Source organism: Castor canadensis, chromosome 7, assembly GCF_047511655.1.
Source record: "Castor canadensis chromosome 7, mCasCan1.hap1v2, whole genome shotgun sequence".
NCBI classification, from domain to species: domain Eukaryota; kingdom Metazoa; phylum Chordata; class Mammalia; order Rodentia; family Castoridae; genus Castor; species Castor canadensis.
This window is the reverse complement of record NC_133392.1, coordinates 32,670,536-32,697,032: the sequence shown is the minus strand read 5'-3', so window position 1 is coordinate 32,697,032 and position 26,497 is coordinate 32,670,536. Positions and strand designations below refer to the sequence as shown.

Here is a 26,497-nt window from a genome sequence, read left to right as displayed (position 1 = left end):
AGGAATGATGGAAACACCAATTCATTAGGTAGATGACACTGGGAAAACAGACTTGGGCCTGAGCATCCAGGGCTCTGGTTTTATTGCCTTAAACCTGAGTAGTCTATGAGCTTTCCAAGTATAGATACCAAGTGGGCATTTGGAAAAAGATGCTTTGGAGCCAAAGATGTCCACTTGGGAGTGGTGGCCTGCGCATATGTTTACAGCCACAGGTAGTATCCATGAGCAGGTAGGCAAACCAGAACAGGACAGAGACCAGGGCTCATGCACATTTAGGGCCTGGTGGAAGAGGCAGAACTAGCAAGAAAGGCGGAGTGAGATAAGAAAGTCAGCAAAGTTTGGGATCATAGAAATGAAATATTTCAAGACAGGAGTGGCAGCAAAATGCACCAGTCACTGCTGAGAGGTAGCCTAGGAAAAGGGCAGAGCAGCCAACTCATTCCTAGGTGGGGCTGATGACCCTGACAAGAAGTTTAATGGCACAGTGGAAGGGACCAGATTGCCTTTAATTATGTGGGTTTTCCATCCTGGCTGCAGGGGAGGTGTTATAAAAACTCCTGATACCTGGGCCCCACCCTCAAAGGCTCTGATTGAAGTGATTAGAGGGGGACGGGGGCGTCCCCCAGGAGATGCTAATGAACATCCACAGGCAACAGCTACTGTTGTAATCAGTCACCTGTAATGCGCCAGACATTGGGACTCTGTACTGAACAAGACCAATATGGCCTCTGGCTCAAGGGACTTCCAGCTCCCAAGACAACAGGGACTGTCTACCTCTGCCTGGAAGTCATGGAGACAACACACTAAGACCTGAATGTAAAGTCATAGCTGTCCTGCTGGAAGCCATTTGGCCTTAGGCAAATAGACTTCTAGCCTCAGTCTCCTAGTCTCTAAGCAGAGATATTATCGTTCACAGCAACTGCACTATTAAATCAGTACCACTGGTACAGGCTATGCTTCTAACTTTGCTTGGCAGGCGTTAGTTATCTGCACCAGAACTGCACTTTATGGTGCACACCCTGTGGCCAGGCTGTAAATACATAAGGCCAGTGAGGTCCTTTGTGACTCTGTTAGCTTTGCATCCACTGATCCCCATCTCTCTCTCCAATGGACATGTCATCTCTTTAGAAGAATTGCTGGCATCTTTAGCTAAGTGGCGCCCCATCCTAAGCATCTGTATCAGGCATTGGTCCCAAGACTTAAAAAGAAAGGGGATTTGTTGGTTGGGTGTAGTGGAGTTTGCATAGAGAAGAGAGGACCAGGGAGGTGGTGGGGAGGGGGAGTGTTAGGCTCTGGAAAACAGTGAGGTTGCGCCTGAGGCTTTAGCAATAGGAACTTTTTTTTCCTGGACAATCGCCTCAAGGTGTCCTTCTTGAGAAAGTGTGCGTCAAAATACCTCAGCCTTTTTGTCCTCCTGCTCAATACTCCAATTGCAGGAAGAGGATCTGATTGGCCAGGTGTGGGTCATATGCCCAAGGAGGACTGGTCACCTAGCTGACAATCCCTCCAGGGAAGGTCCCTTGAATGCCGAGAGGTGGTTCTGCAGAAGGAACTTGGAGATGTTACCCAAAGCAGAGGGGATGTGTGAGGCTCCCCTCCTCTGGAAGCAGAGTGCGCCTTAACTTGTGGCAGCAAGGTTACATCTAATTAACCCATTGTGGGCTGAAAATATCTTAAGTTGAAAAGGTTGAGTGAACACACTCAACCTACTAAATACCGTGGCGTAGCAACACCGTGCCTATAGTGTTGGCTTGTTTCCACTTGTAATTGTGTGGCATCATGAGAGAGTATCTTACTATGTATCACTGGCCTGCTTAAAAAGCAAAATTAAAACTTTGAAGTATGATGTCTACTGAACATGTATCACCTTTACACCATTGTGAAGTTGAAAAATTGTTCAGTCCAACCATTGTCAGTTGTGGGCCATCTGTATTAGGTCTAAGGAGCATTTCCTTAGAAACTGTAGAAGTTGGGGACACCAACTCTGATTCTCTGATCATTTATATCTTGCCACCATTTAACTTTATACAAGCCCAGTCACACCAATGACTTACCAGGCAACAACTTGGTCGGCATAAAAACCCTGACCATTCTCAATGATAACTGACTGTCTTGGACTGTTTGGGTATATTTGGGAATACCATAGACTAGACGCTTTATTACAGCTAGGTGCCTTATAAACATGGAGGCTGGGAAGTCCAAGACCAAGGCTCCAGCAGATTTGGTATCTGGTGAGGGCCTACTTTCTGGTTCATGGACAGTCATCTTCTGTGTCCTCACGTGGTGGAAGGGACAAGGAAGTTCTCTGGAGTCCCTTTTATGAAGGTACAAATTCCTCATGACCTAATCACATCCCAAAGGCACACCTCCATGTTGGGGTCTAGGATTACAGCATATGAATTTTGGGGGACACAGAAACTGTCTATTGCAATGGCCTTATGCTGATTTTTATAAATCTTTATCTAAAATGTCAGTGATGAAGTCGTGAAGAAATAATATATTAAACAGAAGGATCTTGATCACTTCCCTACTTATGAAGTCATGGGGGAGAGACCTTAATGTTACCCAACAAATATTTCTAGTTTACTTTCTTCTTACGTGCAGTTAAGGGTAGCCACATGACATGTTTTGGCCAGCAAAAGGTAAGTAGAAGTAATTTGTCACTTCGTGGTGGTATTCATAGTCGGTGTGCGATGTGTCATCTTCCCTGGTTCATGCTCCACATGGGGCTCTCCACCAGCCTGGTCCAGATTGAGGATGACATGGAGGAACCAACAATGAGCACATAGGTGGACAAGAAATAAATATGTCTTATGTAAAGCCCATGAGATCTGGGGGTTGTTTGTTGATGCAGCATAAGCTAGTCTACACTGACTGATACACGAGTATACACACCCTCACAACATTAGTCCTCAGCCATCAGTTCCAGAAGACCCTGCCATGGCTGTCTGTGTAACTAGCTATCTGTTTGATCTATTTGTCATCTTACCTACCTATCCATATATACACACAGATGTATGTAAATAGATATAGATGTAGATATAGAACAGGTGACTGAAAAAGGGCAGAAAAGTCAAAACACTTTAAAACTATATGTTGCCCAAAACAAATGTATGGTTTTTTGGTTTTTGGTGAGACTGAGGATTGAACTCAGGGCTTCATGCTTGCAAATCAGGCACTCCCCATTGCTTAAGCCACACCTCCAGGTCCACTTTGGTCTGGTTATTTTGGACATGGAGTCTTGCAAACTATTTGCCCAGGCTAGCCTCAAACCTTGATCTTCCCGTTCTCAGCCCCCCAAGTAGCTAGGATTACAGGTGGAGCCACCAGTGCTGGGCTCAGATGTACGTTTTAAGGGTTTTACATTGAGACCAATCTGAGTGTTTGTAAAAACACAGTCTTATAAGGTCCTTCCCCGATATAATCCACAAACCTCCAAGCATAACCCCAAAGTCTCCTTCTCTAGTCAACCTAAAAAGGGTATCCTTTATTAGATGGAGTCTTGTCCTTGAATGACCCTGTGTTGGTCAGGTCCCCAGAGCAACAGGTGACATAATTTACTATTATAAAAATCTGCCTTGTGGGGAGGTGCAGCACCCCAGGGTCAGACCAGCACAGAGTCATCACCACACCTACACCCAAAGGGGTGAGTGGAGGGAGGGGCCGTCTGATAAGGAGCCATGGCCTCTAGTCTTAGATGTCAGCTGTGGTCCTTTGTCATAGAACCAGGAAGAGAAACTGAGAAACAAACAAAAGATAGCTGCCACATCTGAAGCTGTTGCAACAGCAGCTATCTTCACAACAATTAAGTTGCCAGATTTCCAGCTTATTTTGGTCCAAAAAATGGAAAACCATAAAAGTTGTCGTTAGCTTTGTTTGTGTTTTTCTTTTCCTTTTTAAAATTTTATTTATTTATTTACTTATGAGACAGGGTCTTACTATGTAGCCCACACTGGCCTTAAACTCACGAAGTAGCCAAGGCTGACCTCTAACTTGCAATCCTCCTAACAGTTTACTGAGTGCTGGGATTACCTGCATGCACCACCAGGCCTGGCTTGCTTGTGCCTTTCTGCATCCAATAGGCAACTCTGTTCTGGAACCAGGCGCTTGGATTCTCACCAGGGTGTAGAAGACCATAGAGAAGGAGCCCCTTTAATATCCCGTTCACGTTGTCGTGGTTGTGAAGAAAATTATCACAGAGAGGACCCATCTTGTCTGAACTAGTCACTTGAGCCCAGGAAACATCAATAAATCCACATTCTTTAATGAAACCGTCTTTTTAGACGGACATGTGTTAGCTTCTCTTCATGTTCTCTTTGAAATTGACATTATTTCACGAAATGTAAAATTACTCAAAATAAAAAATACCTTGCATTTATAGATAACACTTTAAACAATGTTTCTTTTTTATAAAGACACCTTTTAAGCATGGGATTACTACTCAGAAGTTCAGTGTAGAAAGCAAATTTTAAAAACATCTGCAGAAGCCATGAGAACATTTGTTCCCAAGGTGAATATTCACAATACTGAGAATTATCTGAGGGTTATCAAGTCAACCAGACTGATGGAAAATTCCCATGTGAATCTGCCAGTTAACTGTATTGAGAAATTATTTAAACAGGCTGAGCAACTTGTGAATAGCATGGTAATTTAGAGGGAAATAGTGAAAATACAAAAAAATAAGTGAACCAATGCACAACCTTGCCTCATCTCTTTGGAGAAATTCTGGCCAACATTAATTCCAGATCCTTCTCCACCCTGTGATACAGGTTTGAGCTTCAGAGCACACTGGAATTAGACCAGACTGGAGACTCAGACACCAAATATTTCGTTAGGCCATTTATCTGAAGACAGTTCTCTTGTCTTGGAGCTCTGTGACATTCCCAAAACCTAGCACCCAGTCAGAGGGAGGAAACTGGAGGATCACCCTCCAGCCTCTTCATCCACTTCCAGGGATGATTTCGGTCTGGTCACTGAGCAACTGGAAGAGCAGAGGCTGGGGCCGGGTCTTTCTGTTGAATGGGCTTCTGTTGTGACGCCAGCCTTGTAGCTCTTTGTGTCGTTCCTGTGGGTGTCAGCTTCTAGGGAAGAGGCCCAGATGAGCCAGAGCTGTCTTCTGGGAATACATCACTCCCAGGCCTAAGTAAAGGTTTTCATAAGACACCCATTATTACAAATTGGCCACATGGTGACAGCTGTTGAAGTTGTATGCTTTTGAAAATGTTCATACTAAAGAGTTAAAAAGAAGCATCAGTATGTCACAAGGGAGGCAAATGCTGAACCCCACTCTATTTCTCCCTTCCTTCCTCCCACTTCCCCTGGGACTTTGTTCATCAGACTTAGACTTCTAAAGTTTAAAAATGCAGAATTTCCATCTCCTTGGAGAGAGGCCCTTAAAAGCCACCTTACATATCCCGATTTCAGTTTCAACTTTGACAGACAAAATGAGACAAAATAAAACCTCAGAAAACACAAAGGTCCAAGAAATGGAATCCCATAAAAGGCAGTTGAAATCTGAGCCATGAGGTGAGCTTCTCCGCTTGTCATATCAAAGTTCACCCTGGGTAGGGTGTGCCAACTATCGAAACACGAGAATTGAGGCTGAGCCTCAAGCCAGGACTGAGAACAGCCAGAGAGAGCTTGGTGAAGGGAGAGGCAGAACATGGAGGGCCAGCACCGGACACCTGGACAACAAAGCTACCACCAGGGGGTGGCATTTTTTACACTGCATTGATTAAGGCTTCAGCAGCTGATCCTTTACATACATACATATATACACACATATATTATTATTATTATTAATACTTTGAATTTTTTCCATTTTTAGGAAAAATATTCCCATGCATTTCTTTTATCCTTCTTTGTATTATTCTGGTTTTTACACCCAGCAATCATTGTTGGACATAGTCTCTGGCTACATATTCCGATCATTAAAAAATATAACCTTTAGCCTTTTACAAACACTTTGCTTCAAATGAGGATTTGTCTCAAAGGAATTCAGGTGCTGCATGGGAGCTATCTTAGTTCTAACTGGAAACACTCACATGCCATCCTGTGTTCAACACCAACCAAACAAGACTTATGATTATGTAAACATTATTTTAAAATTATTCCAACATAAATACTCTTTAAAGCTAACATAGCACAGCTTTCAGCTCTTAACGCCCATAGATGCCTTACTGAAATGTCATTCAAAACTACCTCACTGTTTAAGTGATATCTTGAGGTGCTAAAGTTATGTAAACATCATCCTCCACACTTCTCTAGAACACGTGCCAAGTGTCGTAAATTCTGATTGCAGGTTGGTGATTGAGTTCTAGCTAATCTGAGCAAAGTTACCAAATGTACTCTAACTTGTGGGAAAGTTAGTCACAGATCAATATGTTCCACGAGGTGATGATTTTTACATAACTTAAAATTAACCAGTTGTCAGTGTTCACCCCACGAGGACCTGGATTGGGCCCTTCTGAGAAGTCTCTGCATGACTTGCAGATGCACTTTGAACTGGTTGTCAAGAGGTCAAGGTTCACTCCAGCAGGTGCCTCCAAAGCTGGAGGTTCTTAGAAACTAGAGAAAACCCAAGCACAGGTGGCGTCTTCTCAAAGTCAGGGAGTGAATGTATATCAGAATGAACCAGACTGTTTTCTTCTTGGCAAACTGGGGATTCTCACCAGCAAATGTTCTGCTAGGATTTCCTGTGGATGCCTTGGCCCCTAATGTCCCAAAGTAAGCAAAGAAAGCCAGTGACTCAGAGGAAAGGCTTGAGGTCCTCCAGCTTCATGATGTGCTTCTCATACTCAAAGTTCACTCCGTGCATGGTGATGCCTCTTTCAATCCTGGTGTCCATACTCTCAGGTTCCCTGGTTGACACCTCCCCGGCAGAAACAAAGCAAAACTCTCCACCCAAATCTGTGAGTAACGAATCAGCCACAGCCAAGCTTTCATCCTCATTTTCCACTGTACGCAGAAGACAGCCTGAGTCTCCAGGACACACTCACATTGCCAAGCACCTATGGAAACATCCAGCATAGAGGAATGACCAGCCCCAAAGATGGCCTTTGCCCCATAGAAACAAGGGGAAAAGAATGGGCACGAACAAGCATAGCTTGTGTGGTCAGTAACTTCAAACTTAACCTTCAGAAGCCCATGATTGATAACACTGCAGGTGGAATCAGGAGAACATTTTCTCTCCTCCTTCGTGGCCAAACCCATATGTACTTTGTCCCAATATATACCTTCAAGACTGGATTTTGAATTTTTGTTTGAGAAAAATACTGTGCAAGGTTTTGGGGCTGACTCTCAAGGTGCTATTGTAAAAATATCCTCAGTTCCCATCTTTCCAGAACTTCAGGGTTATTTCTTCATGTGCAGAGCATCCTGGAACTTGGTGCTGGTGTATCGGGCGTGGAAGCCTTTCTTACTGATGGTGTCATCCGTGTAGAATCGAATCATCAGGGAGTCCCCTGCAGAGTAGATTTCTTCTAACGGCTGAGGAAAGGAGAAAGGAAAACCGGGAGACTCTAAGTCAGTTGGCTGTGGCTGGAGTTCAAATAAAGACAGGAAAGGATATAACCCAAAGACATAGCATGATCAATGCTAAGATGAAACTCTCCTGACACCAGAGGCTCTGCAGGGCATCCAAAGAAGCTCTTTTTCAAAGAAGAATATCACAATCTCTGCTCCAGATTGTTCCCCAGGCCCTGCTTTTCCAAAGATGATCGTAGATGCATCATTCACATTGAATCTACCATTTCTTAAGCACATAGGTGGGCCAGACACTGTGCTAAGCACCTCCAGATCTTACCACATCTAAACTTTACAAGGACTTTATCAAGCACATACTACCTCCGTTTTACACTTGAGGAAACTAAGACTCAAATTCACACAGAGAGGCAAGACTCAAATCTTTCTGACTGTGAAGTATGGGCCATGAATCATCCACTCTGTGACTTTACCATTGGGATGCACCTCCCAGGAGATCTAGAACAAGGGCTATTGCTCAGGTCAATGTCCTGCCAAGGTCAGAGAGAGGGTGAGAGCTACTACTTTGGTCAGAAAGATTTTGCCAGGTGCCCTGTGAGTGGAGTCAGGTTCTGAGTGTGCTGCTTGCCAGATCCTAGTGGAACCACAGGGCTTCCCACTCAGCACACTGCTCAGGGCCTTCAAAGGACCTCACAGTTTCAAAAACTTTATCCAAGGCAGTGCATTGAGTAGGCCACACTTTGTTATTCTTTCTTTTGCGGGAGTGAGGGAAGATGGAGAGGTATCATTCAAAGACGTAAATATCAAGTACAAGGAGTACTGGTGATTCCAAAGTGCCTTGGCATAAGTCTAGGCAACAGCAAAGCAGGCTGTGTGATCAGCCCTTGGCAGCAGAGAAAAGGTCCCGAGACCAGTGTGGGCAGGGCCCAGTGTAGAACGGCCAGGGAGTAAACAGGGCGCTGTACTGCCTGGTTCACTTACATTCACTGAGCACTGACTGTATGCCAGGGCCTGAGTCAGGAGCTGAGGAAATAAAAAGCAAAACAGGCTGCCCTGTCCTTGGTTGGTGGCCTAGGAAAGAGGACATGAGAAAAGTGACAATGACCTTAAGTATTATGATTATAGTAAAAGAGTGATTAATAATTTTCATGGGCATTTATTTTGGGAAGAGACTTGTGAAAATAAGGAATAGATAAAACAACTAAATAATAAAGCCTGAAGGCCAAATAAAAATGGAGGGGAGAGTCCCTTGCAAAATAGGGACAAAGTCCTCTTCCTTCCTTAGCGACTCAGTCCACAACCTTCATGGACTGGTCTCTGGCTACCTCCACCCTCCTCTCTGTACAATGGACCTCCTGGCTGTTACTAATAGCAGGGTAGCTAGGACTCAAGCCCAGGGCGAATCCTCCTGCTTTGCCCCTGGCCCCGGCATCTCTGGGACTTACCCCAGAGCCACAGAAGCGGCCGAGCCTGGGCGCTGAGCTGTCATAGCCATCGTAGGCCTCCATGTAGTCATAGCCACAGTCAGCCTCTTCCTCGACTTCGAAGGTCCGGAATATCAACTCTACGCCATAGCCGTCCTCCGCCACTATCACCCAGTCGCAGCGAGCCTGGCTCGGGTAGTTGTTGTCCCCAAACTGGGCGTGGGAATAGAGCTCTTTGGTCTGCACTTCAGCCTTCAGCCTACCCCCGCACTCTGGAGTGGAGAGAGAATGGAGATGCTCCCTGGATACCCAGGACCCAGGGGCACCCCACCTGCTTCTGTCACTGGTGCGTGCCCACTTCACAGAAGAGGAAACAGAGGCTGATGGCTCTGAGGTCAAGACTCCCTGGGGGAGTGGCCTCTAGGAATCCCTAAGCATGCTACTGGAAACAGCTGTTTTTCTCTCCCCACTTAAGGGGACATGGGCTTGTCTGACTGGTTTCTAGGTCAAGGCTGGGTTTGACCACTCCAAGCAGAAGCTCTCAACAGCCCCACTGACTTGCAATTTGTCATTTTGGCCAGCAGAAGGCAATAGACATCAACCAGAACTGCAGGTGAGTCAGGAAACACAAAAACCTCAGAACCTACTGGACTTGCTGTTGCATTTGAAAGAACTGATATGTTAACTGTGAGATTCCTATGGGTGTCACAGGTGATCTGCACTTCAGACTTCTATTCTGTAGCCCTGTCTTCTGGAAGTCTTTTTTTCCAGAACTTTAGCTCAAGTTGACCAGGGTCCTATATCATCTTGCATCTAGACCACTTAAATAAACACAAAATAGAAGAGATAAATGAGACTGGGATAGGCTAGGAAGCACCAGAAATTCTGGAGTTGCTTCCACTGCTTCTCCTCAGTGTGTTCCATTGTAGGGGCATGGAGGGGGCGAGGCGGGGCAGAGAGCTCTCCCTGGCTGGGATTCTGAACCCTTTAGTTCTTAACACTCCCAAGAGGCCCTGCTGGAGCTGCACAATCAGCTGGCTCCAGCCAGGTGCTCGTTCTCCTATGGCTCCGGGCTAGAATTTCCTCCAGGTCTGACATGTCTTTAAGAAACTTCAGATTCCTGAGACTTGGATGGTAATGAAAAGAGAGTGGGGCAGGACACCTCCCTCCCTCCCTGCTGCAGCCTCAGGGAACCCAATGCTGGGGCAGCCTGGCCCTCTACCTTCTGACTGGGTTCAGCCACCAGGAGCATCAGCAGGTCAGAGGGAGGGAGAGAGACATCAGGCACTTAGTCTCTGGCTTCCTCTCTGCCTGTCCCTCCACCCCAAGTCACAACTCCAGCTGGCCTCTGCACTCAGCCCTCTGTGTATCCAAGGTCCAGAAGCTGCTTCCTCCCCTTGCCCCTGGCACTGGAATCATAACAGCCTTCTGGTTCCACAGCCCTGTGGCTACTCTGGCCCTTTAGGTGCCCTACTCACCCCTTCGTAAGCAGCTCAGAATGTGCCCCTGCTTCCTGCTGGGACTCTAACCCACTCAAGCACCTGTGTTCAATCTCTGTCTTCAGGAATAAGAGGATGAGGTCACCAGTCAGTGGCCTTTAAACTCCTGGGGTGGGAGTGGACATGAGGGTGGGGGTGGGGGTGAGACGGTTGGTGAAGTGGCTTGAGTGGTAGAGCACAGGCCTAGTAAGTGTGAGATCCTGAGTTCTAACTCCAGTACCGACAGAAAAAAAAAAAAAAAGCTAAACTTGAGAGGGCCTCATAAATCATGAAGGGTTTTTGGCTAAGCAGGGGCAAATCGGCTGCCCAGCTCAGACTTGGCACTGCAGAAATAGAGAGCCACTAGCACTGCCAAAATCTAATCCAGAGTCACAGAGCCTCTGCTGCCTCCAAGGGGGCAGGTCCCAGTGATAAGTAGCATCGTAAGGGCTGAAGATTCTTACTAACCTTCTACTTAGCAAAGTTAGTAATGTCAGCATGTACATTTTCCTTCCCAAAGGACCCACAGAGCTACTGATGTTTTGAATGCAGGGAAAAACAATGGAGAACAGAAACATTTTTCATTTTTTAGAACTGGTCCTTAGAGGGTACAGAGGGATGCTCTCCACCACTCAGCAACCAGGCTTTTGGACATCGCAGGCCAGCAAAATTACAAATACATTTTTGGAGGAAGAAAGGGTGGGAGATGCCCATCAATGAAGGGTTGCTACATCAAATGTTGTCACTTAAAGACATCAAAAGAGAACAATTCTTCTGCCTATGGAGGCCAAGGTTTCATTTGACAGAACATTTTATCACATACTGTCCCTCACCTTACCTGTTCCCCCAGTACTTAGATGGAAGACTTCCTCCCCTGCCTTTGCCACTGTTCCATCTCTGGGAGGTACTCACACCTGAGGTCCCCCTCAGCCCCCGCACCTGTGCTGTGCACTGCCTGGAAACCTTTCCTCTGCACGGAGGCATCCGAGTAAAATCTGAGAAACAGGCTGCTGCCCGATGCCACTACAGGTTCTGGTTTCTTGCTGCCACAGAAGCGGCCAAGCATGGGGGCCAGGGTGTCAAGCCCATCGTACATTTCCAGGTGATCATAGGCACATTCCTGGTGCTGCTCGATCTCGAACTCATTGAATGCCTGGGGATAGAAGAGCAGAAAGTAAGGCAAGGGCCTGGTATTGGGCTGGGGCTGGGAGGGGAAGGGGCAGGCAATGTCCAGTGGCTTCTGTCTAGCCAGCCATGCAGGGGCCATGTAACCATGATGCTGCTCAGAAGTGCTGTAGAGAAGGGTTCCACTCGGCCTCCTTTTTGGTCCCCAAAACACAAAAGCAACAGCTGCCACAGCCACTTTGCAGAGAAACAGTTACAGTTCTGAGTTCAAAGATTTGCTGGCACTGTGACAGCCACTAAGCAGCAGAGCCTGGCTACTGGCTATCCAGATCTGTACTCCTTCCACACCTCACTTAATTCTAAGAGCCAGCAATGGCCAAGTGGTCTCCCCAGATCAGCAGCTGTGTAAAATGCTTTAGCTCTATTTAATCCCCCAAACCCTGTCATGTGTCCAATCCCCACTCTACAGGTGAGGAAACTGAAGCAGAGATGTCAGTTGACTTGCCCAAGGTCACCCTCTGCTAGAGCTGGGCCTAAGAGCAGAGATCCTGATCTTAACCTCTGCATTCTGCCATACAAATGAAATAGACACAACTTTAAGCAGGGCATGCTGCTCACGCCAGCATCCAGAGTGGCTGGTATTTGTTACCAAGCATAGAAGAGCATTTTCTCACTTAATTCTGGTGATGCTATGAGGGAAGAGCTATTATCTCCACTATGCAGAAGGGAAACTGAGTTTTAAACAGCTGACTTGCCCAAGTTCATGAAAGTAGAGACAGATGGAGCTGAACTTGATCCCCAGCCAGCCTTCTACAACCCACTTCTAAGCCATTACCAGACTATATTGCCTCCTTCCTCCCTGTCCCTCCCCAAGGGCTGCACCCCTGAAATCAGCCAAAGGAGGGCAATAATTTCAAGGCTTCTCAGCCCTGATGTAGGCTTATCAGGTAACGTCAAGGAGATGGGACAAGGACAGCGTTAGATGAAGACGTGAGCCAAAAGATAGAACAGGAGGGAGGACATTAATTTGGAGGCATCTAAATTCAAAACAGGGAGGTTTCAGGCGAGTGATGCAGGTAGATGGGGAGGCAGAGGGAACCCTCCGTCATTTCTAGCAATGACAAACACTATAGGTGGGCAAGGCTCATGCCTTTGGAGAAAGGGCTCCTTGGGGCCAGAGAGTAGTGAGTTAGAGACACAGGGAAAGAAAGACCACGGGAACCAGTGTGAGTCAAGCAATGGGAGGGAGAGGCAGATCATGAAAGTGGGGAGCCCCCCAAAAGTCCCTGTCCCCATGCAGTGAAACACCAGCTTTCCTGAAAAGTATTCACCTCACACTCTATCATAGCAAACGATACAGAGCAGTCAATATATCCACCGTCCACTTCCCAAGGAAACTGCTTTTTAAAACTAACACGCATGTGCAAACACCTCTGATGAAGGCTTCCCATTGTGCGGGGTCTTGATTCCACCCCCAGGGGGCACCGTTCCCTTGCAGTCAGCAGACATAAATGCTGTCATTGCAAACACGTTCCAGCAGATGGCAGTCTCGGAGAAGACATGCCTTTCTCAAATGCACTCTTTATTCACCCTCACCCAGATTCCAGACTCGAGGCAGCAGCTCTTGGGAGGAGCCGAGGAAAGCGGTTCCCACGTGGGTGCACGCACAGGATGTGCCCACAGAGAGCGCCCTGTGGTCGGGGTCTTTTCTGCACTCCTCCATGCCCTGGGAGCCCATTCACTTTACTCTCTGCACCTCACTTACTGCTCTCAGCAGCGAACACCCTTGCAAGTCCCTGTGCTACCCTATATTGGTTGCCATGTCTCCTTTATTCTCTACCATTGTCCCTGAGCTATTGATCTGTCATTCATGGAGCAAATCTTGCTTATCTCAAGAGTCAGAGAACTCATTTTAAAATAAAAGTTTATCTGGAGTACAACAAGTTCTCCAGCAGGCAAGAGGGTTTGCTTTATACTCCAGAATCTGGGAGTCCCTGGGGTCTCAGATATGGGACTCCTTATGAGAGACACTCATTTTTCCTTTGAAATAACTGAGCACCTGGTGCAAGACCACACATCAGACTCATGGATGGACTTTCAACAAAGGCTTGCAAGTTTGTTTGGTTTTTTTGTAATTCAAGAAAGAATCAGCACAATGTTCCTATTGTTAATATTTACTCATTTTTATTATTTACTTTTTGGTGGTACTAGAGTTTGAACTCAGGGCTTCCTGTTTGCTAGGCAGGCATTCTACCTCTTGGCTACTCTGCCAGCCTGCTAATTTTTAAAATATAAGTTACAGAAAAATATGAATAACTGGATTCCATCTGTGTGGTTTCAGTGAGAAAAAAAGATCAACATTTCCATATGCATGTACATGCAGAGGAAATTTCTGGAGAGATTCACCAAAAATATGAGAATGGTCATTTCTTGAGTGGGAATTGGGTATCTGGGGACTTGTGATCTTCCTTCCCAAACTTTGGTATGTATTAATTTTTCCCCCTTGAGAATGTAATGTTTTGGAAAAAAAAAAATCAACACTGGAAACAAGAAGATTTCATACAACACTGCAGATCTGTATGCAGCTTGCCCTGGTGCCGCAGTGAATAGGAGTCATTACAGAGCTGCTGTGGATACTTTCTTCTCATCTGCACAGCAGTCGCCACCAAGCAGGCTTCATTAGCACCCCCACTTTCTAGTCAAACTGAGTCCTGGAAATGCTGACTAGCTCCCCCTAGTTTCAGAGCTGGGAAGTGGCAGAGCAGAAACTCAAACCCCCATCTGCCTGACATCAAAATCTGAGTTCTTAGCAAACCACAAAAGACTCACGAGTTTCACCCTGTGGCCTGCTGTGGAAGAGATATTCCAGGTGCACTCCCTCCGGCTGGGGTATTTGTCAGGCCAGTTGGGGCTTGCCAGCGTCCCCTCCGCACTGCTGATCTTGTGTGCACAGCCAGCTGGGGGCCATTGGGGGACACAGAGAGAGAAAGAAAGGAGTCATTCACTTGTGGCAACACCAAAGGCATTCATTCTAGGGGAGGGTCCTCCGTTCTTTGTCTCAGAGTCATCAAATGTGGGGATGGCCAGTCAGAATCCCGTGTGCCCTGGTGCACAGATTTGCTGATTTGTTTACACTGCCTTTCCAGCTACGGATTAGGAGCCAGGGCATCTTTCTCACTATTACTGGTCACATAGAGGTTAGAACTGAAAATAGAGTTAGGGGTCAGGTGGAGCTTGGTTCAAGTTCTGATTCTACCACCTATGGGATTTGAGGCTCTTATGTCCTTATCTATAAAATGGGTTTAAGCCTCATGCGTGTGGATTACCTGACATAACACGTGTAAAGGCTTAGTGAGTGCCAGCCTCAGCAGTGCTAGCAGAGATCCCCTCCATCACTGCTTAGTCTTTGTATCCGGGTGCACCTTTCAGTTTGTCAACCTGCTTCACCCTGGTGGCAACCAGCAAAGAGCAGTCCCACGACATGCCCATGGACTAGCATTTGGACTGATAGAATTTGCTTTCCTTTTGTTGAGCTCTGTGTTTAACATGCATTCTCTCGCTTAACTCTTCCCATTTCCAGATAAGAAAACAGAGGCGGGCATGCCCTCTTCACAACTTCCTGCACCCTTGACCTCGTTTGCTGGGTTCTGTGGCTAGGCCAAGGCTTGGAGCCTGTGTTTATCACAGATGCACAAATTCCCTTCACTGGACCAAGTAAGAGCAGAGGGGAGGAAAACTCCCAGGAGTGAGTGAAGAAGAGGACAAAGCTTTCCCCAAATTCCAGTTCACTGATAGGCCTGCTTACAGTCAATAGACACGCACATCACAGCTGCTATTTACCAACATCCAAGTGTGCAATAGGTTCAGTGACTGGAACATCTTCTAAGCATTCTTTTCATCTTTACAAAAACTTTAGGAAGGAGGTATGGTTAGGCTTTTTAACAGAAGAGGAAACTGACTCCCAGAGAGATAAACTAACTTGCTCAAGGTCACCATAGCTACTGAGTGGCGGAGCTGGGATTCAGACCTACGTAGCCTGATTCTGGAGCCTTCTGGCTTCACCACTCTGCAATAACTCAACTTTGAGCACCTGAGGCTCCCACATACTGTGTGAGGTGGAAGGGGAAGGACTGACTGCTCTCCAGCAGGAGGCCCCAAGGAGTTCCTAGAGCAAAGATGCCAGAAGCAGAGCCTCGGCTCAGGGCTGCAAGTGCTGCAAAGTGTGGCAGGCCCCCCAGCCTGCATGCATACCAAGGGAAACAATGTAGCCAAGGCAGTCCCAGCCCAAAGGGATCCTCCTCACCCTCTTTGCAGTCGTGCCCGTTCTCGTGCAGCCGGTACCCATTCCGGCACCTGCACAGGTAGCTCCCGAACGTGTTGACGCACTCGTGCTGGCAGCCACCATTGTCCTTGACACACTCGTCCTTGTCTGTGGGAGCAATGGATTTTGCTAAGAAGAACTGCCAGCTTGGGAATGGCCCTCGTGACTCAGACCCAGCTCAGAAGTTGCCTCCTCCAGGAAGCCTCCTGGATCCTCCACACACACATACACACATTATCCCCTTGGCGGAGGCTGTCACTGAGGGAGCATCTTTGCCTCTGAATGCTGGGCAGATGCACAGCATATATGTATGTTCTCTGCCTCAATCCCTGCCAAAACCAAAGAGCTCCCTGAAGAACAGGCTCTTATTAACATAACAGCAATCGTAACAACAATTAAAATAACTGCCATTCATTGAGTATTTACTAGGCAATGGGTCCTACCCCGAGCACTTCCTGTACACTTGCTAAGTTCTTTCTCACCCAACCTTGGGAGGGACCTGCTTGAATCTATTTTGCAGATAAGGAAGTGGAAGCTGGGAGGGTTTGGGCAAAGTCAGTCAGCAGGTAGTCTGTGTGACCTACCTGCAGGTCTGGGCTCACAACCCACAATACACATCACCTCCTGCCTGTGGACAAGGTTAGTGTGTGGGCCATGGGCCTGACAGTGAGTATTGGCCCTGTGCTACCACTGCCAGCCGGGGTAACGTTAGGCAGTGCCTGACCTCTGCGCCTCAGTTGCCTCACCTGTAAAACAGAGACAGTAATGGTGTCCTTCCCGCAGAGGAGGAGAAGCAGAAGAAAATAGGTTAGAATAGGGAGAGCACTGAGAGCAGTGTGGTCTACCCACAGGAAGTGCTGGCTCCTGTGATTACTTCTGTGGGCTCTTGTAACACTATAGTTCCTGTGGCCCCAGCCAGCATGGCCCATGGCCTTCTCCCAAACTGCCTTCTTCCTACATTAACCAACCCACGTCTCCCCCTCTACCGACCCCCCCCACGCCTCAGGGGTCAGTCATGTCGTCCCCTTCTCTTGGCACTACCTCCTCTTCCCATTGTGGTTGTGTCCGTGAACACTTGGCGTCTTAGTTTCACCCTTGTATTTCATGGGGACAAGTAAGAGCCTGACCTGAACTCCTGGAATGTGGACGAGTTGCCACCACTCGGCACCCCAGCACAGGGGCTACTCCTCTCTCTTGTCCTCTGGAGTCCTTGTATGGACACTTGCAGGTCCTCACCCAGCTTGGACCCAGCTCCTCTGCCTCAGGTTCCCAATATAAGCATGGAGCCACATCCTCTTCTGAGGTGGCTGCTGGCCCACTCCCCCTCACTCCCCAGTTCTACACTGCCTGGCCTGGCTTTGTCATATAGCGTTTGTAGGCCTCCTCCCCAACTTAGGAACCTGCAGAGGATCCCACTTTCTGTCCCGTTGGGTCCCCACACTATAATCAGCATTCAAGGCCCTCCATGATCTAGCCCCTCCTGACCTGGCTTACCTCATGCCCTTGACTTTCCAGCCTAGGACTTGACTCCATCCAGTCTGGTCTCATCTCAGTCTCTGTGCTCAGGAGAGACCCTGAGCCCAAGCTCACACTGCCTCTCCTTTTTAGGACTCTGATCACTTTCTCTCCAGTCATCCTAGCTCCACTTCAGCACTGCCCATCTCTTAGACCTGGCCAAGACCACAGGCATCCAGCAAAAGGTCTTTACCAATGCTCCAGAGCCAGGGGCTCCCCTCTCCTCCAAACATCAGTCCCTGTCTCACCAGGCTGAGACTTAGCAGGTACACCTCCCTGGTCTCCTCAGCCACGATGTGAGCTTGTCCCTCACCCAGGGGCATGTCCCTGGCAACCTCTCTGAGTCCAGTACTGCCCGGTACTGGACACTTGAATAAAAACACAACTTGCTCAATGAGATACTGCCAAAAAAAAAAATTAGAAACAGGTATTTATAAAGCCAATGAGTAGTTGACTCACTTCTATGCTAAGCAATAAGAATAAAAGAGAACCAACCCATAATCCCTGCTCTTAAACAGCTGGCCCTCCAGTATGATGTGACAAGCAGGACCCACCATGTGATTTTCAGATTTCTGGCCCTTAGAATAACAAGTGAATAAAATTTTGTCATTTTAAGTTAGTTAGTGTGTTGTAATTTGTCATGGTGGTCTCAGGAAATGAATACAGCCACCAATATAAAAACCCTGGGTCCGGGCACCACTGCCAGGGCATATATGTAGGAAGCGAAGCAGGAGTAGGTGGAAAGGAGGTCAGGGACCCCAGAGGACTTGCCTCCAAATCCACCTACCTGAGAAGAAGTGCGCCCTGAAACCACGTTTGGAGATCGTGTTGTCAGACTTGAACTCCACGCGTATATTGTTGTTCTGTGAGGTGATGACCTCGGGTGTCTCAGAGCCACAGAACTTGCCATGCAGCTTGGCATCAGGGGACAGGCCACTGCGCACCTCCACGAAGTCATACTTACAGACCTGCAAGGGAAGAAGTTGGAGAACAGCCTGTTGCCCCACCCCCACCTCCCACCCAGAACGCCTGCCTGAGAGCTGCACCCTGCCATGTGGCCCGATGGGCTCAGTCAGATCCACGGGAGGGTCCCTTTGACTCTTACTATGCTGGTCACTAGAGTGACATCCAGAGGCCAACAAGGACCCTGGCTTTCCCACTGAGGCTCTGTCACTGCCTGGCCCCAGAGCTGAGCCTTTAGCCTGCATCCCCCAATTTGCTTTCATTCTATCTCATGTTTGAAGTAAGGGCCCCCACTGCCAGAAGAAGAAGAAAAACAAGGAGAGGAGGAAAGGAGGTACAAGGGAGGCAGGAAACACTTTCAAACCACTGACACAATCCAACTCCATCATGCTTTCATGTAGAAAAACAAAAGCTCAGAAGGTGACAGACAGTTGTCTGGAGTCACACAGCTCAGTAGTAGTGGAGCCAGGCCTGTTATCTGCTGTAGCAATGGCTTTCTTCTCAAAAAGAACTTAAATACTGAATGGTTTGATCTATTACTTTCATGGGTTGGTTTTACACTTTGGGGTGAGCCCCAAATCAGCACTGGAGCCCCCATGCATCAGGGCCAATTGGCATTGGACCATCTCCTTAGAACTTTTAGTATCCTAAAGGTCAAGCGAGACCCAGGTGAGTGCTGTTCTTAAGGCGAAAACCCTAGTTTGGCTGGGGCAAGAGAATCATGAAGAAGAGACCGTGTGCCCCTTGGGGGTCCCTCTAGCTCTAGGAGGAGGCATGGGACATGCCCAACTAGCACTCTGGCTATAGGGCCTCACCTGATTTGATTATCCATGACCACTCCCAAGACAGAGAATAGGCCATCTACAGCATCCTTGTCTCTCACTGGCCCTCTGCCCTCTGTTCCCCTCAGCTCTACACCAACCACCAGATCAATACCCTAGGGTTCAGACCTATTCTGATCACCCCCACCCCCAACAACCGCCACCTTCAGAATCTTGTTCCAATTCTCCTTGGGCTTATCAGTGACAAGAGGGCTGGTTGGATGTCATCTGCAGGTGACATGCAACCAAAGTGACTGGATAACACACCCTTTGGATTCTGCTGGGCTTAGATTCTGTGGCTCCAACACAAGCCACCTTCCTGCCTGCCAAGTCCCTCCTAGGTCTCCAACTCTGAGTCACTTCTTAATGCTGACCCCCACCAGTTAGAGCACAGAGACGTACATCATTGCCTTCCAGTTCAAACACTTCAAACTGCAGGGAGATGCGATACTGGGTGGGGGCCACCACCTGCCAGACACAGTTTTTGTTTGTGGGATACTCTTTGGGCCACCCAGGGCTGGTGATGGTTCCGTTCAGCTTGGTAATGAATCCGCCACAAGCCACTGCATCGGGGGAAACAGAAACAAGATTCATTTGGTTTTTGTTCCAAGTGACTACAATTCCCCACCAGCAGCAATGAGCCCTGCTGTTCTGTAATAATGATGGAAAAAGTAACACGATCTCAACTGATTAATTCAGTGTCCCCCTTCTCAGCCTGTCGGCTGAAGATCTGATGGATGAAGCTGGGGACAAGCCTTTACTGCTTTTGAAAATAATTATGATGCACTTGACCTGTTGCCCAGTGGCACAGTCAGGGGCTCCCATGACTTGGACCAAAGGAGAATTAGAACTGTTTGCACCAAGCTATTCACTTGGCTTGCAGGAGCAAGAGGATTTGCACAGGTGGGGAAGGGATGGGTGAAATGAGCTATGAGTGAGTCACACAAAGTGCTCATCGTTTTCTTTACTTTTATTTTTTTACCTTAATTATCTCACAAATTTTACACAGTCACAGAAGAAAATGAGCCATGGCCCATTGCACAGTTTCTAGGGAGGAGCCTGTGTAATTTGGTGGTTTTCTCACATTTATGACTGTCACCAACTTGTTTCTCTCTTTGGAAAACAGGTGGACCCTCCCTCCACTTCTATCCATCATTACTTTGCAGTCAGCCAGCTACTCTATCTCTGTCCCACTTCTCCTAAAACATATACCCATTCCTGCCATTCCAGCTTGGTGGGCTCAACACCAACCTTCACACGTCTTCTTGTCAGCGGCCAGCTCATAGCCTGGGTCACAGGCACAAGAATAGCTGCCAAGTGTGTTCACACAGCGCTGCTCACACCCGCCATGGTCTGGCCAGGAGCATTCATCCACTTCTGCAGGAAGGGAAGGCGACTCGGCGAAATCATTACCAACCTGCCTAGTCCATTCCCCACCCTTCCACACCCCTGGGGTCCCAGCTAAAGTCCTCTAAGAATAGAGGGGCTCCTGGTGACCACCTCTCAAAGAGTCTCAAGCCCTTATCTAAAAAACTGGCAGTAGCCACAGTCAGGGTAGGATCCCAACCACACAAGCAGGGATCCCAGGTCAGCCAGTGTCGCATTCCTCTGTGGGGAGACTGGGCCTGAAGAGTGGTATTCTGCAGAGTCTAACAGTATGCACGTGGAATTTCACCAATTCTCACCAGGTTCCACACCAGAGATGCCACCTATTTTAAGGCCATGGAACTGGGGATATTGTAATTACAAATATAGCACTTCTCCGAGACATTCAATAAAGGGTTATGATGGAAGGGCCACTTCTAGATGAAGATGTGTAAGTAGATATTAGAACCAGAGAGTGTCATGCAGGTCCACAAAATGATAGAAAACCTGAGGGTGAGGCCAGAAGGAGGCGGGGTTGGATGGGAGAGGAGTCTGAGGAATTCAGCAGTGATAGGTATCTAGTGATATGTTTGGGGCATTAAATATCAGCAGGTAGGATGCCATGAGTGATGTCTAGAGGAAGAATACAGGAGTCACTGGAGAAGCCCCTCAGGACACATTAGCCCATGTGCTGCTGAAGAAATGACAATCCTTAGCATTGGGCACCTCCCAGAAGAGGATGTGAAATAAAGGAAAAACATTCTCTGCTGTCAAGCCACGGTACATCTATCCTTGAAAGAGTGTGTGCAGATGTGGCCTGAGAGTTAGTGTTGTCTAATGAAGGGACAACTAAACACTGAGACGTCTTTCAAAAAAAAAAAACCAATCTAGGAAGAAGAAAGAGTGGGGGGTGGGGCAGGAAGGAGAGTATGGGGTCATAGCACCATGGAAGGGAGGAACACAGCAAGCATGGAGTTGTTTACCAAATCTTGAAAGAATGTGTTACACATGAAATGAAATAAATCAGGTCATCTAGGAGTTGATAAGGACCTGAAGATACCAAGTGTGACCACTCAGGCAAGAAGGTTTAGTACCATTCCTGACAGAAGGCGTTTCAGATCTCGCCTAAAAACATCCAGGGATAGGACTCTCACTGTTTCTTGGATCATGTGACCCTTATAACTTCTAACCCATTGGTCCTGCAGAAATGTAAACCTCCCAGTTATTGTTCCTCCCTCTGTGATGTCCTTTTCCAACTTAAATAATTCCCTTCCAAACTTCCTCCTCTGTGATACACAAGTCCCTCAGCAGCCTGGTTTCTCTTCACTGGGGAGAGGATGGCTCTGTATGCCCCATCATTTCACCTAGTGGATAGCAAACCCTGAGACTGGGGGTGTTCTTGGGCTCAGCAAAGGCTTAAATGAACCAGTCACTAGGGATGACTGGGCTTAGGAGATGCCACAGGCAGGAAGGTGAAGTTGTCTGGGGTCTCGAGTAGATACGTTATAAAGCATGCTGGGATAATAACCATGCAACTGTTCGCTCATCTTTTAATATGCAAAGTACTTTCTTAGCTATCTGCTAGAAAGTTTGGAAAAAGGAGAAAAATAAGGATAATAAAGAGCAGTGGAAAGAGCCCAGGCTTTCAAATGAGTCAAGTCTGCGTGGATCCACCAGATCTTCCCCATCAAATCGGGTGGGCGCTGATAATTTAACCTCCCTGAGCCTTTGTCGTGCTTTAAAATGACAAGAATAAATCCTAATAAAAATTTATTTAAAAATAAAATGACAAGAATGGTCCTTGCATTAATGGTGATTGCAAGTTATACCTGTGAAGCACCCAGTACACAGACAGTCAGTGTGCAGGGCGATCAGTACAGACTATAGTGGAGCAGCTTCTGCAAGTCCAAGAGGTAGAGAGACACAATGATGGCAAGGTGGAAGGCGGTTACCTGGGCACACTTAAATCAGGTGACAGTGGAACACTTCAGGCCTGAGGAGGTGAGGGAGACAGAACAGAACAGAAAGAAGGAAAACACTTCAAGTCTGGTCCAATGAAGGAAGGGTAAATGGGCAGGAGGGATGCACAGCAGATTCAAAGATCTGGCCAGTGGGGAGAGGGAAACTGAGAGGAGAGCCCGTCAGACAGATGAGGACAAGCAAAGGCCTGAGGTAGGAGCAAGGGAGGCTCTGAGGCAATAAGGTATGGTGGCTGTGGTCAGGACACACAGGTAAGAAAGAGAAGACACAGTTTCTTAGCACAATCTGAGCCAGGTGGCGGGAGAGAGGAAGGCCAGAGGAATGGACTTGGGCCTAAAGCAAAGAAAATATAATTCCTGCAGAGATAAGAAGAGTAAGATGTAACCCAGCACAGAGGATGAAAAGTAGACTTTTTTGGGTGGAGGGGGGACTGGGATTTGAACTTTGTGCTTAAAAAGCAGGTGCTCTACTTCTTGAACCACTTGTCTAGTCCATTTTGGTCTGGTTATTTTGGAGATGGGGTCTTACAAACTATTTGCCTGGGCTGGCCTCAAACTGTGATCCTCCTGATTTTAGCCTCCCAAATAGCTGGGAGTGAGCTACAGTTCCTGGCTGAAAGGTAGACTTTTGAAGAACAGCAAGAGCAGCTGATATGTGGCACTGCAACCCTGCTCCTATGTGGAAAGATGGCATGCAAGTACACCAGGGACCCTGCTCTCAGTGAGGGCCTCGCTTTCTGCATGGCTCTATGCTGTCACCAAATAGCATCTGCTCCAGGACCACTGTCTCTTGATTGCTCTGGGCTGCAGTGGCCAAGGTTAAATGTCCCAAAAAGATATGGGAGTATAAAGGGATAGGAGAAGAGGCTTGAACCTGGTTTCAGCTTAGTATAGCAAGAGGTCTGGCTTCTTTCCATCCTCCAGGTGGTAGAGTAAATGAAGGAGTCCTTCTGTGGCTAAATAATGACACAGCTTAGGCAGGATATCAAGATTGTTTCAAAGAGAGTTAAAGAAATGGAAGGCAGAGCACATCCCTAGATGACTAAAGAACTACCTTGAAGGCAGTCAGTCCCCCCCCGCAACACTCCACAGCCCATCTACAAAGTAGAACGTAGGGATGGAGGGGAACTCTCACATTCTTTATGTAGGGGGCGGGGGACAAAATGGCCCAGACAGCCTTGAATGCTGAAGCCATCTCCCGAGGTTATACAAATGTAAGGTACTCTGTCTGCTTACTATCTAGCCAACAGGCTCTGAGAGGGACTGCCATCTGGCACCAGGAGAGGAGTGCTGAGGCCAACTGGCACCCTGGCCAGTGTCACAGGCCAGCTGGGCCCAGGCAGACCCTGCTGCCAACTGGCACCGAGGCACGAGCTTCTTTGGTTCACTCCAACTCTGCTGCAGGCCTGTGGTTACACTTCCAGTTTCTTTCACTGCTGAAGTCCTGACACACAACCTGGGCATTTTGTGCCCATAGGACATCCAACTGCTGGCCTCTTTGGGCAAAGGCTGGGCTAAGGAAGCCAGGTACTACAGACATTGTAATTATTGCTGTCTCTTGTTCTTCCCTAAATGCCTCAAAAAGGGAAAAAAAAAAAATCCCACATCCCAATTGGTACTGGTAAGCTTCTGCAGTGCCTCACTGTTGTCATTTCATTGGGGACAGCACGACAATTGTATAGAAGAAATGGACAGATTCTCTTCTCCCTATTACCGAGGGGGAAACTGAGGCTTTGGGAAGGACAGGTGGTGGCCTGCCAGGGTAGTATGGCTTGAAGTGGATTCTTTTGATAGCCAGTTGCTTTAGAGAGAACCTGGGAGAGGCATCTAAAAAGGAGATGAAAGGAGATGGGGGGAAGGGGATAAGGATTTCTGGGCTGGCACAGCCAAGAGACCTAGGAAAGGAGGGGAGGGCAGAATCAGCCTTCCCCAGTCAGCCATGAGTAGCTGGGGAAATGGTGCACCAACTGCGGCCACCAGTAGCTGCCAGTGTCCTACTGGGCGTCCATCACAATACCCTGAAAAACACCATGCTTCCTTCACAGGCTGTGGTCTGCAGGGCTTCCAGGGTTCTGAGCACCCATTCAGAGGAGCCTAAGAATGCTGGGTCTGCTGGTGTAGTCTGGACCCTATAGAGCAGCAGATCCTATAAGGCAATAAGGAGTTTTGATCCCTCACTGTCCTCCCTACCTGACTCCCCTGGGGTTTGGCTAGAGGGTGGAGGCCATTGTCTCTGGAACTAAACACCTGGGTTGCCTCTCTGGCCCACACCAGGGAATGCAAGGCAATGTTGTAGAATGAGTTTGAGTTGTGGAGTCAGATTGGGTTTGGATCCTTGATCTCCCACTTACTTACCCAAGTGATCCTCAACAGCTCTTTTCAGTGTGGATCAAATGTGATCCAAATCTAACTCAAGGGGTTATTGGTGGAATTAAATAACAAAGGAAATCAAGAGCCAGGCTAGGCACTCAGTAAATGACAGCTGCTGTATAAATATTTGTTATCAATGCTCAGCCTTAACTACAGGGTCATTTGTAGTGAAGCTTACTAAACTAAATCTTATTTAGTAAGCTTACTAAATCTTATTTCCAAGTGCAGAATAGTCTGCTTTGCAGAGGCCAAATTTGAACCTGTTCTTGATTGATGTGCGGGGGTGTGGGGCCCCATGCAGCTCTGAAATGGGTCGATGTCTCCTCCCTGCAGGAGCCTTGATTGGCGCTAAGGCTCCAGATGGGCCTTATGGTTCTTATGCTAAGGGGACAATATTTCTGCCTGTGACTGAAAGTGGAAACACACTGCTAATTCATACCCTTGAAAAAGTTGGCTGCAAAGCCCGCCTTGTTGATTGAGCCATCAGATACAAACTTCATCCACAGTCTGCTGGAACTTGATTTCACATCATCAGGCTTGTCATAGCCACAGAAGTGACCAATCAGGGCGCTCTCTTCTGTGGGGCCATCACGGATTTCCAGGTAGTCATAGGCGCAGCTGTCATGTCTTTCAATCTAAAAGGGGAAAAAGAGGCCAGGCAGTGACACTGGATGACTCAGCTTCAAGGTTTTTAACTTAAGAATGGAACCTATCACTCTCACACGAAATGCGTCCTGCACTTCTCCAAGACATCAAGAGCGAATGGTTCAAGTTGAGAAGAGAATGGGAGAAACAGGGAAGAACAATTCTACAAAACTTCCTTGGACTCCATCCTAGATTTCTTTACTTCCCTCACCCTCTCTCACAGCTTTCAGAAAGGAGGTGAGCCAAATTTCAAAGCCCACAAAAATTTGTGGCACAATTTGCCATGGCTTGAGATGGCCTCTTAAGTTCCTGTTTTTAACCACAAAATGGAAACCCATCCTTATAAAGTGGAGGGTATTGAGCAAAAGTTGCCCCTTGCTTTGTCCTGGGGAAGACATGGAGCAGTGCTCACCTCAAAGGCCTGGAAGGTAAGTCCCACGTGAAACCCATCTGACACCGTGATCCTCCACACACATTCCTTGGAAGGTCTGTAGTCATCGGGGTAGTTGGGAGATTGAATCTGACCGGCGTCTTTGGTAATGTCTCCCCCACAGGTAGCTTTACAAAGACAGCACAGGAGGAAAAGGGGCCCTGGTCACATCTTAAGGAAGGAAGGTAAGTGGTCACTTGTCACCACTAGGTGGCTCCACTCACCAACATTTTCCTCTCCATCCAGCAAGGACTGTACCTTAGAAAGGTAGAAGTGCATGTTTTCAACACTGAATTTTCTCATATTTTCCTAGCCATGTAGTGCCTTCATTGTGCATGTGATCATGTGATCAGAATCACACGGGAGATTGTTCCAACTGTGGGAGCCGGGGCTGTGTCCCCAGGGGTTCCTCCTCAGTTGGGTCCAGGGGAGTGCTAAGCAACAGCAGCAAAGTGTCCATGTGAGTCTAATGTACAGGGCAGAGGGCTGATGTACAGAGTGCACCCACACTCACACTCACAGCACACATACATGCACACATGTACACGGAGACCTACAGTAGTTGTTTCATAAAAACAA

At 47.6% G+C, this 26,497-nt stretch overlaps 1 protein-coding gene across 3 annotated transcripts in view; it reads right to left on the bottom strand.

The window, feature by feature from the left end:
• Nucleotides 1–4,011: 4,011 nt before the first annotated feature.
• Nucleotides 4,012–26,497, bottom strand: part of Tll2 (tolloid like 2) — a 112,398-nt gene continuing 89,912 nt past the window's right edge. The window contains exons 12-22 of one of the 3 annotated variants that reach the window (XM_074078626.1): nt 25,901–26,046; nt 25,283–25,478; nt 20,381–20,506; nt 19,532–19,692; nt 18,133–18,313; nt 15,813–15,938; nt 14,339–14,466; nt 11,324–11,537; nt 8,928–9,178; nt 8,464–8,553; nt 4,012–7,488 (exon numbers count right to left, since the gene is read on the bottom strand). In XM_074078626.1, coding sequence (XP_073934727.1) covers nt 7,354–7,488; nt 8,464–8,553; nt 8,928–9,178; nt 11,324–11,537; nt 14,339–14,466; nt 15,813–15,938; nt 18,133–18,313; nt 19,532–19,692; nt 20,381–20,506; nt 25,283–25,478; nt 25,901–26,046 — 1,754 coding nt within the window. In that variant the 3' untranslated portion in view covers nt 4,012–7,353. The remainder of the gene's footprint in view (nt 7,489–8,463; nt 8,554–8,927; nt 9,179–11,323; nt 11,538–14,338; nt 14,467–15,812; nt 15,939–18,132; nt 18,314–19,531; nt 19,693–20,380; nt 20,507–25,282; nt 25,479–25,900; nt 26,047–26,497) is intronic. The other 2 variants (XM_074078627.1, XM_074078628.1) reach the window with 2 other exon arrangements.